Consider the following 12,135-nt stretch of genomic DNA (forward strand, 5'->3'; position numbering starts at 1 on the left):
TATCCCCCAAATGTCAGGACGGTACAAATATCCCCCAAATGTCAGGACGGTACAGATATCCCCCAAATGTCAGGACGGTACAGATATCCCCCAAATGTCAGGACGGTACAGATATCCCCCAAATGTCAGGACAGTACAGATCTCCCCCAAATGTCAGGACAGTACAGATCTCCCCCAAATGACCCCTTTTTGCAGAGTAGACAGTCCGACGTACTTCATAGGAGGAATGGCGAGTTTTTTGAAGTTGTATTTTTTTGTCATAATTTTTTGGAAAATTAAAAAATTTAAATTATTTTCACTATTTTTTTTTTTTTGCATACTGTCACCAGTGCAGTACAGCGTCATCATATAACTGGCATGGCAGTGAACAGGGACACTGACTGGTGACAGTATGAAAAAAAATATATATTTTTTTTTATTTTTTAATTTTTTATTAATTTTTTTTTTTTTTAAGATTTTTTTTCATATTTTACTATGACCAAAGTAGTACAATGTTACCATAGTAACATTGTACTACTTTGGGGAAGTGATCAGTATTTTTTTTTTTTTACACAATTTGCTTATAGCAAAGAATTACTTTGCTATAAGCCAGCATTTACCAGAATGAAATTGATTCATTCATTTTTTTTTTTTTTTTTTTTTTTTTTTTTTTTTGTGCTTAGCTGTGATTTGGTCACAGCTAATCACATGACATGTGCATGTGATTAGCTGTGACCATTCACAGCTAGGCACTTGTATACAATGGATGGCATGAATGAAGCCATCCATTGTATACAACTGTCATGTGACCTGCTGTGATTGGTCACATGGTACCAGCAACGGGGGCCAGTACTCAGATCTGTCATCGGCCGTGTCCGAGGTACACGGCCGGTGACAGATCGCGCCGCTGCGAGGCTCTGCATTAGCGCAAACTGCGCATGTGCGGGTGCACGCCAAATGGTGTGCACTTTTGAAGCCGCCAAACTGCCATTGGCCGGGCGGCTAATGGTTAAAGAGGAGCTGAATCTGTGCCAAAAAAAAGTAGAGCAAAGGACGAGTCACTAGTGTTGCCTGTAGTCTCCCTGCAGCTGATCTACCCTATTTAAAGGGTTAGTTCACCTTTACAAAACAACTGCCTATGCAGGTAAGGAGTATTTGTAGATGAAACCACCTGTGCAGATCTCACTAAAGATGAATAATACCCGGAGGATCGTCCTGTTGTAATCCGAGGTATCAAACCATGTGAATGATCTCACCTGTATTCTGGCTAAGTTCAATTTTTAGATATGTGTTCAGCTCTGAAAATAACTCTTGCTGTTTTCATTACAAACGGTGTGCATGATGCCGACATTTTTCCAAGCTGATTTTTTTCTTTATATATTGTATCTGTAGAGAATGTTCATTGTTACGGGAGAGGTGGAGCCGACAGATGATGAATGTGAATGGCACAGCGGTGGCGAGGAGGAAGAAAAAGAAAAATTAGCGGTAGGAAAAGCTACTTGGTCAACTTTTTGGTTCACAGTGCAAAAAAAAAAAAAAACTGTAAGATGTCAAAAGATGAACAATGTGTGGAGTGACTTTCATTGGATGATTGAGGATTGTGAGGAAAGGTTAGGTAACGTGGGTAGTAATGAGACCCCATCAGTCCATGGTACTGTTGTGTTGTGCGACCAGTATCGAAATGTACTACAAGTATTATTATTATACAGGATTTATATAGCGCCAATGGGTATGCTCAGCGCTGTACAATAGCGAGGGGGACAGGACATGAGACAATACACGAGGGGTTCGAGGGCCCTGCTCTTTCGAGCTTACAATCTAGGAGGGAGGGGATAGGGGTACAGGAGGAAGTGGCTGTAGGGGATGGAGTGGTGGGAGGAGTGGAGGAGATTGGTTGTTGGGTGAGGATGGGGTAGGCTTCCCTGAAGAGATGGGTTTTCAGGGAGCGCCTGAAGGTGAGGAGGGTAGGTGACAGTCTGATGGATTGGGGTAGGGAGTTCCAGAGGATGGGGGAAGTCCTGGAGAAGTCCTGCAGTCGGGCGTGGGCGGAGGAGACCAGGGATCTAGAGAGTAGGAAGGTCCTGTGAGGAGCGAAGGGCACGGGTTGGGTGGTATTTGGGTGGCTGTTGTGAATGGCTTTGTAGGTCAGAGTTAGTAATTTGAATTTGATGCGCTGGGCAAGATTAAGATCAATGACGTTAAAAATGTTATTGGGTCCTCAGAATCAGGCTTGGTTCACACTAGTGCGAGTGGAAGCTGCTGCATGACCTGCACTTCGTCCTGCAGCTACAGCCACCAGCACACAAATCACAGGACCCATGGGCGGGGTGCCATCAATCTTAATGACATGCCCCCCACACTGGAAATCACACCTGGTTCCCAGTGAGTGCTGCGATTTCTGGGAAGGCGGTGCAGGGACCTTTTCCCTGCATTTTGTGAAGCACGGCAGCCCACTCAAACGCGTGGCCCGCAAAACCGCACTAATGTGAACCGAGCCTGAGATTCTACACTGATAGAGATGAATATAGCATCCATAGAAGGGTGCAAGTTCTAATCAGATAGAGAGCAAACAGCTGGCGCACACACCTAGTGTATTATCCAAGGTTTATTGTAGGAGTGAAAGAATAATAAAAACATACTCACAGACAAAGCATGTATCTAAAAAGCATAGAAAAATGACAATGGCCACACCGGCGGGCAAGGTGTTCTCACTGTCAGTGCGGTCAAATAGCTGACACGTTTCGGGGACGAATCCCTTTCCTCAAAGCTGATGACCAACCTCTGATGCTGATGTATGATGTATGGACAAAAAGAGCCTCGCTGTTGATGCAAGCTCTAACCAACCTAGGGCAGTGTAGTTTCATCAGTGATCCAGTGGACATAATTGCATCAATGCCAAGTTGGGTAAAATTAAAGTGTAAGTTTACCCATAATAACTTGGTAAAAAAAGTTCTTTAGTAAGGAACATACATTCTACATGCATAATTATGCTACCCAAATTAGTGTGTGCTGTAAATTGCCTCCAGCACTTTTCTTGTTTCTTCTTGCCATAGGCTGCCATTTTAGCTGAAGCCCAGAGCCCCTGAGCAGCAGTAAATCTGTAGGCTGTCAGCAGGTCGGCCTCTTCAAATTCGGCACAGTGCCTAAAATAGAGAGGAACTGAGCATGTGCAGAGCAGGGTGAGACAGTGTGTTACTGGTTTTTTTTACAGTGTAGGCTTTTTTTTTTTTTTTTTTATATTGGTGTTCTTGCATAGCTATACCTACAAAAGTGGCCAGCCTGAAGTGATCTGGCAGAACTTTATTTTCTCAATATTATTATTATTATACAGTGTTTATATAGCGCCAAAAGGTTTGCTCAGCGCTTTACATTATAGTGGGGGACAGAACATGAGACAGTACAGTAACAAAACAATACACGAGGGGTTCGAGGGCCCTGCTCTTTCGAGCTTACAATCTAGGAGGGAGGGGATAGTGGTACAGGAGGAAGTGGTTGTGGGGGATGGAGTGGTAGGAGGAGTGGAGGAGATCGGCAGTTAGGTGAGGGTGGGGTAGGCTTCCCTGAAGAGATGGGTTTTCAGGGTGCACCTAAAGGTGAGGAGGGTAGATGACAGTCTGATGGATTGGGGTAGGAAGTTCCAGAGGATGGGGAAGTCCTGGAGAGGTCCTGCAGTCGGGCGTGGGAGGAGGAGACCAGGGAGCTAGAGAGTAGGAGGTCTTGTTTGGAGCGAAGATTACGGGTAGGGTAGTATTTGGGTATCAGGTCAGTGAGGTAGTTAGGGGCGGCGTTATGAATGGCTTTGTATGTCTGTGTTAGTAGTTTGAATTTGATGCGTTGGGCAATCGGGAGCCAGTGGAGGGAATGACGGAGCGGTTGGTAAGGTGGATGAGTCTGGCCGCTGAGTTCAGGATTGACTGAAGCGGGGATAGTCTGTGATGAGGTAGGCCGGTGAGGAGGGAGTTGCAGTAGTCCAGGCGTGAGTTAATGAGGGAGTGAACGAGTAGTTTAGTAAATAGTCAATTTAGTCAATAAAATTCCACTTTGATTATTTACTTGATACTAGCTTAGCTTGTCCTTGGAGAAAGGAAATCCTACAATAGAGCATTGCAGAGATAAGTTTTAAATAATTTTTCATAATCCAGGAGATGATTCCAATGAGGACACTTGTCCAATGACAACTGTCTGAGGGCTCATTCACACCATATGCTTTGGGATATGTTGGTAATTTGCCTTTTTTCCTGTAGTGTCCGTTCATGGTAGTATGTGCTGAAAGACATCCTCCATGCAGAACTTTATTTCAGCACACCAGGTTGTGACTGAAACCACAGCATTCCAACACCACTATGTGAATTGAACCTAATGAAATGTCTCCTGTGATTCTTCAATAAAGTTTGAACAAAGGGAAAAGTAAACTAGGCAAATTGCCAAATGGCATTGAATCATGTATTGTAAAGGACACCGCACACCACCAGCTCGGTATGTAGTGCTACGTGAAGATGGCCTCAGCTACTCCTAGGCCGTGCCACTAGCGCGTTTTGTCCCGTAGCCTCTTCGACTAAGCCGTCATGGCAGGGCTAAACAGATCAGCGGTGTTGCCTAGGAGGAGTTGGGAAGATACTGGAGAGTTTAATAAAAGACTACATGGATGATTTCTTGCTGGAAAAAAATATTTTAAGCAACAGACAGCATGGATTCATGGAAGACAGATGTTGTCAATCAAATCTGATTTCTTTTTATGAAGAGGTGAGCAAAACATTGGACAGAGGGGTGGCGGTGGATGTGGTATACTCGGGCAGAGAGGTGGACGTGGTATACTCGGGCAGAGGGGTGGACGTGGTATACTCGGGCAGAGGGGTGGACGTGGTATACTCGGGCAGAGGGGTGGGCGTGGTATACTCGGGCAGAGGGGTGGGCGTGGTATACTCGGGCAGAGGGGTGGGCGTGGTATACTCGGGCAGAGGGGTGGGCGTGGTATACTCGGGCAGAGGGGTGGGCGTGGTATACTCGGGCAGAGGGGTGGGCGTGGTATACTCGGGCAGAGGGGTGGGCGTGGTATACTCGGGCAGAGGGGTGGGCGTGGTATACTCGGGCAGAGGGGTGGGCGTGGTATACTCGGGCAGAGGGGTGGGCGTGGTATACTCGGGCAGAGGGGTGGGCGTGGTATACTCGGGCAGAGGGGTGGGCGTGGTATACTCGGGCAGAGGGGTGGCAGTGGCCGTGGTATACTTGGAGTCTGCAAAAGCGATTGACACTGTTCCCCACACACGGCTAATGTGTAAGGTAAAGTCTATGGGCTTGGAAAAATCTGTATGTAAATGGATGGAAAACTGGATAAAAGATCGTATTCAGAATAGTGGTTAATGATTCATACTCTGAATGGTCTAGGGTTGTCAGTGGTGTACCCCAAGGTTCAGTGTTAGTGGTGTACCCCAGGGTTCAGTGTTGGGACCCTTACTTTTTAATAGATTTATAAACGATATAGGGTCTGGGATTAAAAATCCCATTTCAGTCTTTGCAGATGACACCAAGCTGTGCCGTGGAATAACGTCCTTACAGGATGTCTCCAATTTACAAGCCGACCTCAATGCTCTGTGTAATTGGGCAACTATGTTGGTTGAACTGGATGGACTTTTGTCTTTTTTCAGCCAGACTAACTATGAACTGGGGCCATTTTCACATAGTACTACAGAGCTGGTGGTGTGCGATGTCCTTCACATTATATGATTCAACACTGTCTGGGTGAGCGTTTGGAAAGCCTGCACCCCTTTCAAGTTGTGTATCCCCTGGAGCGATGGAGGGCACATGGAATGGCACAGCAAGTTGCTGTGTGCAATGTGCCAAGTTTGACACTTTGGTACTGTTATTCAAGCACACATCAGCTGGGACACAGGTACCAAAATGGGGAAAAATTAATCATTATCTGCGGCATCCAAAGCCTAAAAACAGTAAGTTTTTTTTGCTACCTATTTACTTTACCTTTTATGTTTCCTATAGGAGGATGTGAAAAACAAGATGACTATATCTGACACGCCGAGTGCAGAGGACTCGAAAGGAATCCCTGACTTCTGGCTGACCATTTTTAAGAATGTAGACATGATCAATATATCTGTACAGGTGAGTCGTCTTCTGATGGAGGTCTAAGGGCTCGTTCACACTTGACTGTTTTTCCAACTCTTGCCAAATGTCCCTATAGCGTTTGACAAGCGTTGGTCCGGCGTTTGCGGTTTAGCGGCGGTTGCTGGCGTTTGCGGAGCGTTTTTAACGCTTGGCAAACGCCTACAATGAAGTTTGAATGGTGTTAACGCCCCGTAACCACGGCGCCACCGCAAACGCCGGCCGTATGCGGAGCGGCACCATAGACTTGAATAGGAGGCTTCAACTCCTCCTGACTCGACCAAAGGCGTCTGTTTTGCTGCGATGCTAACGCTCCCGTTTGAACAGCACCATACAATGTGCAGAAGTTTCCCAGGCGTTTGGGAAACGGTAAAAACGCTTCCCAAGCGCCTGTCTGCCGCTTGCTAACAAGGCTAGTGTGAACGTGGCCTTATACTAGGCGTTTCTTGGCTATAGCAGATGTTTTAACAGGATACCTGTCAGGGAGATCATAAGACATCCCTCCATATTACTGACTTCCAGTGTTTCTAGTGAAGGATACTGTTGACACAATGCTGTACAAAGACCGTGTTTGACAATTGTAGGCTTTCAACCCTGGGGCAGCAGTTTAGGCATGGCCACTTTGTTCCATCATGACACGGCCCCTGTGTACAAAGATGGCTCCATTAAGACATGGGGGTTGATTTTACTAAAACTGGAGAGGGCAAAATGTGTTGCAGCTCTGCATAGCAGCCAAGCAGCTTCCAGGTTTTTGTTTTTTTTATTTGTTTAGTTTTGCCAAAGTGTAATTGAACAAGCTGAAGTTAGAAGCGGATTAGCTACCATGCACTGCTTCACCAGATTTTGGGCACTCCAGTTTCGGTAAATCAATGCCACGGTTTGGTGTGTAGGAGCTTGATAGGCCTGCACAGAGCCTATCTATCATACTATGCAGGTTTGTCCTATGCAAGTGCACATTACAGCAAGTGCTCCAGCACCCCTCACCATTTTCCACTTTAGTGAATAGAAGTGTGTCAAATCTCCGCTTTAATTTCGTTGTAGAATTTTTTGTCATTTATTTACTTCTCTCTCACAGGAACACGATGAGCCAATATTAAAACATTTGCAGGACGTGAAAGTGAAGTTTTCAGGGCCAGGACAGGCGATGGTGAGTAGCAGTGCATTGGTGGTCGAGGAGGGCAGTTCTGTGCAGTGTCTCCTGGTGGTGCTTGTGAGATATCCTTGGCATCGGTCTTGTATCAGGGGGGCAGAAGTAGCAATCTGCTTTTAAAAATCCAGTGCAAGAATATGAATTCAGTCAAATTATGCGGGCTTACTTACAACAGTTGTATTTCCTCATTATTGTTTATAATTTACTTTGTATGAGTGTAATGGTTGGAGTCATTGGCTTGTGATCACCTGAAGGTGGCTACCATATAACGCATTCTGTGTCTTCACTCCTGAGTGCACAGCCCATCAAATAACAGAACCCCATACTTAAAGTAGAACTATAGGCAAAACTTTTTTTTTTCAGATAGAGTAACCCCTGGTTCATTTGAATGGACGCCTGTGCCCTGTGACACGCAGGGAAGATGTCCCTGCACTTCTTTGGAAACCGCAGCCCGTACGGGAACCTCGGTTGCGATTTCCAGTATGGGCGGCGTGCCATTAGAAATAATGACTTCCACCAGCGGGTCCGCATTCTTCTGGTGGTGAGGCTGCACGGATTTTTGTGCGGATCCGCAGCGGCACCACCCGCACATATATGAACCAGGGCTAAGGGAGGATTACAACCCCTGTCAGATTTTTATTTTTTTTTGCCATCTGCCCCATTGTGGAGATTTCCCTTCACTTTCTGTCCCATAGCCAAACAGGAAGTGAGAGTAAATCCCTGCAAATTAAAGAAATTCCTTGAGGACCCCAGCTCACCAGAACTAGTGTCCCAATTGGAAGATTTCCCCTCTTACTTTTCTGGGGACAACACAAAATGTGGAATTTTCTTTCAATGATAATGGTAAACAGAACAATTGGGGTGAATCTCCGTAATGGGGGCACAGACACCAATAAAGGCCCATTAGGTGTAATCCTTCTGCTCTATCAAAAATAAAAAAATTGCCTTTAGTTATACTTTAACCCCTTGGCGCCAACGTCACACAAATATGCGGCCTCACAGAACTGGGCCTTTTTCAGTGGGGCTGCATATTTGCGTACCTGTCTTTGTGCTGGATGCGCACCACACAGCGTGCTCCCAGCACAAAGATCGGGGTGTCACTGAGAGCCCCGGGTCCCGTTCTGACGATCGGGACCTGGGACTCCGATTCTGGGTCACATATTCACTGTGATAGCCTCTGACTGGCTAATATCACAGTGATAAGTCACTGTAAAACACGCTCCTCTTGGTTTTTTTTTTTTCTCTCTGAATGCAGGAGAGAGGTGCATTTGTATCTCGCTCTCCTTGCACAGGGGGGAAAAAAACTGTAAAATAAAAGATCGATAAATATTAAATATTTTTATATTAAAGAAAAAAGAATCAAAGATTGATTTAGTTCAGTGCCAGGGTTAGTGTTTGGGACAAGGTCAAAGGTCAGATTTTTTAAATATATTTTTTTTTTTTTAAATTGGTGTTGATGTCAGTGTGTTTTTAGGTAAAAAAACAAAATGATCGCTATTGTTTCTGGACTGTAGTACACGTACAAATAACATACACATATATGGTATCGCTGCGATCCTCAAGAGCTGGAAAGTGTATTTTGGGTTGGTCTGTGGTGGTAGGTTATGGTAGTAACAAGAAACACACAGCTAAATTTAAAATAATTATTTTTTTTACTATTTTGGGCCAGTTTTCCTTTGATAAAAAGAAATTAAGGGGATATCCATTACCATTTACCACCAAATGAAAGCCCAATTTTTCCTGAAGAAAAACGCGGTATAATTCACCTGGATGTACAAAGTAGTTGTGATATGTACAGTTTTACTAACACATGTTGTAAAATTTTACTTGGGCTTTAAGATTTGTTTTGCCGTTAGGGGGGAAGGGGTTAAAGTAGATCAAACCAATTAAAATCTCGTAAAAGCATTAACATGTCAACAGAGAAGTATGGCCAAAGACCATGCTTCTCTTGTGAATCACGGGAGTGCACTTTTGTTCTCCTGTGACCCAGAATTAGCCAACAGCAGGCTATAGCCCAATGTCAGCTGTCGTCAGAGGCACTCCAGACTCTGGTAGGATCCCGACCTTATTGTCTGGATGTAACCAGCTACCTGATTGACAGCTGGCTCTGCTTCCAGCGCACGACTGGGAGCCAAAGCCAGCGGTGCCTAGCCCCTCTCTAGCCTGGCTCTTCAGTGAGCGCTGAAGGGGCAGCATGGAGAGTGGTAACTGATAGGCACTACCTGTGCTATTATTATTATTATTATTATTATTATTATTATTATACAGTATTTATAAAGCGCCAATAGTTCGCTCAGCGCTGTACATTACAAAAGGGAGACAGAACATGTGACAGAACAATACCAATACAATGCAAAACATGAGGGGATCAAGGGCCCTGCTCTTTGGAGCTTACAATCTAGGAGGGAGGGGGTGGTGGCACAGGAGGAGATAGCTGTGGGGGATGGAGTGGTAGAAAGAGTGGAGGAGGTCGGCAAGTTAGCAGGGGGTGGGGTAGGCTTCCCTGAAGAGATGGGTTTTCAGGGTGCGCCTAAAGGAGAGGAGAGTAGGTGATAATCTGATGGGTTGGGGCAGGGAGTTCCAGAGGATGGGTGACACCCTGGAGAAGACCTGGAGGCGGGCATGGGAGGAGGAGACCAGGGAACTAGAGAGAAGGAGGTCTTGTGAGGAGCGGAGTGTGCGTGCTGGGCGGTACTTGGATATTAGGTCAGTGATGTAGTTCGGGGCAGTATGGTGGACAGCTTTGTACGTCAGCGTTAGGATTTTGAATTTGATCCGTTGCGCAATCGGAAGCCAGTGGAGGGATTGGCAGAGGGGGGTGGCGGAGATGGAGCGGTTGGAAAGGTGAATGAGTCTGGCAGCCGTGTTCAGGATGGACTGAAGCGGGGATAGCCAGCGGCGAGGCAGGCCAGTGAGGAGGGAGTTGCAGTAGTTGAGTCGTGATATGATGAGGGAGTGGATGAGCTGTTTAGTGGTTTCTGGGGTTAGGAACGTGCGGATTTTGGCGATGTTGTATAAGCAGGCAAAGTACTGAGCAATCGGTCATGATTGCTCCATTCATGGTCTTAGAATCGATGTGGAATAGCTGCATCATCTCTTTGATGCTACAGCTTAGATTTTTGAAGGGGTTTTTTTTATCTTCCTTCTTCTTCCTTCTTCTTCCTTCTTCTTCCTTCTTCTTCCTTCTTCTTCCTTCTTCTTCCTTCTTCTTCCTTCTTCTTCTTCCTTCTTCTTTCTTCTTCTTTCTTCTTCTTCCTTCTCCTTCTTTTTCCTTCTCCTTCTCCTTCTTCTCCTCCTTCTTCTCCTTCTTCTCCTTCTTCTCCTTCTCCTCCTTCTCCTTCCTTCCTTCCTTCCTTCCTTCCCCTTCCTTCCTTCCTTCCTTCCTTCCTTCCTTCCTCTTCCTTCCTTCCTTTCTTTCTTTCTTTCTTTCTTTCTTTCTTTCTTTCTTTCTTTCTTTCTTTCTTTCTTTCTTTCTTTCTTTCTTTCTTTCTTCCTTTCTTCTTCCTTTCTTCTTCCTTTCTTCTTCCTTTCTTCTTCCTTTCTTCTTCCTTCCTTGCTTTCTTCTTCCTTCCTTGCTTTCTTCTTCCTTCCTTGCTTTCTTCTTCCTTCTTCCTTGCTTTCTTCTTCCTTCTTCCTTGCTTTCTTCTTCCTTCTTCCTTGCTTTCTTCTTCCTTCTTCCTTGCTTTCTTCTTCCTTCTTCCTTGCTTTCTTCTTCCTTCTTCCTTCCTTTCTTCCTTTCTTCCTTCCTTCCTTCCTTTCTTCCTTCCTTCCTTCCTTCCTTCCTTCCTTCCTTCCTTCTTTTCTTTTTTTTTTTTTTTTTTTTAAGAAACTCCAAACTTCTCCTTTTTACTGTAATTTTTACGTTTTCTGCTCTATGCCAGTGCTGACCAATCAGAATTGCTCTGATCCATTTCGAAACCCCAGACAATCTCACTGAAAGCATGGCCACTGACAGATCACCACCCACGAAGGTAAGTATAGCAGGGAGGGAAGGAGGGTTGTACAGTGTTCACCTTTTCACTAAATAACCCTTTAGGAGAAATATACTCAATTGTAGAGTTTGCTTTTTATATTCTTTATTTATGATAGCCAGTCCACTTAATAAACCAAAGTGGGTTATGGGAGGGGAGGGTCTGTCCTTCAGGGCTTTACATTTTCAGGCAAAAAACGTAAAGAAATGTAATCATGAGATAATTTTGATCAAGAGATGGATCCAGCAGCTGACAATGGCAATTGTGGCATGTAAGCCTGTACAGGTAAACTAATAGAAGACCAAGTGCTCAGATTCTCGCATTAGCCCAGCTGTGTTTGGTTCTCTTTAATTGCACTATGCATATCTTTTCTCATGTAGATGCATTAATGTTGATACTGTGAGGGTTTCATTACCATTAACCACAACTTCCATATTTCAGTCTTTCACGTTAGAGTTCCAATTTGGGCCCAATGAGTATTTCAATAATCTGGTTCTGACGAAAACCTACAAAATGAAATCTGAACCGGACTCTGCCGACCCCTTTTCCTTTGAGGGACCTGAAATCATTGACTGTGAAGGGTAAGGATGTTTGTTTTTTTTTGCCTCTCAGGGAATACTTTATTCCATTCTTAAAGCTCATTGCTGGGCTGTTTTAAAAAGGACACTTCCCACTTCATCCACCCCTAGCTAATTTAAAAAAAAAAAAAAGGACTCTGATTTCCTACCTGACATGGCACTTGTGTGATGGGCTGGGTCCTTACTCCTTCTGTTCTGTAGTGTTGGAGGTCCTTATTGCAAAGCCTGCCTGGCTTCCCAGTGACATGGATGCTGCCTGTTGGCTGTTGACAGTGTCCATCACCTGAGATTTCTCCTCCCCTTTTGAAGTCTTTAACCCCAACCCACTGCCTCCCAATGAACC

The 12,135-nt window shown here is 45.0% G+C and overlaps 1 protein-coding gene across 3 annotated transcripts in view; it reads left to right on the forward strand.

Annotated features, from left to right (window-relative positions):
• NAP1L4 (nucleosome assembly protein 1 like 4) overlaps positions 1-12,135 on the forward strand; it is an 87,292-nt gene that overhangs the window by 42,294 nt on the left and 32,863 nt on the right. For all 3 annotated transcript variants that reach the window (XM_089656761.1, XM_089656759.1, XM_089656760.1), the window contains exons 5-8: positions 1,372-1,464; positions 5,974-6,093; positions 7,169-7,240; positions 11,656-11,795. In XM_089656761.1, coding sequence (XP_089512887.1) covers positions 1,372-1,464; positions 5,974-6,093; positions 7,169-7,240; positions 11,656-11,795 — 425 coding nt within the window. The remainder of the gene's footprint in view (positions 1-1,371; positions 1,465-5,973; positions 6,094-7,168; positions 7,241-11,655; positions 11,796-12,135) is intronic.

This window comes from Staurois parvus, unplaced genomic scaffold (assembly GCF_062004578.1).
Source record: "Staurois parvus isolate SC_StPar_1 unplaced genomic scaffold, SC_StPar_1.0 ptg000935l, whole genome shotgun sequence".
Taxonomy (NCBI): domain Eukaryota; kingdom Metazoa; phylum Chordata; class Amphibia; order Anura; family Ranidae; genus Staurois; species Staurois parvus.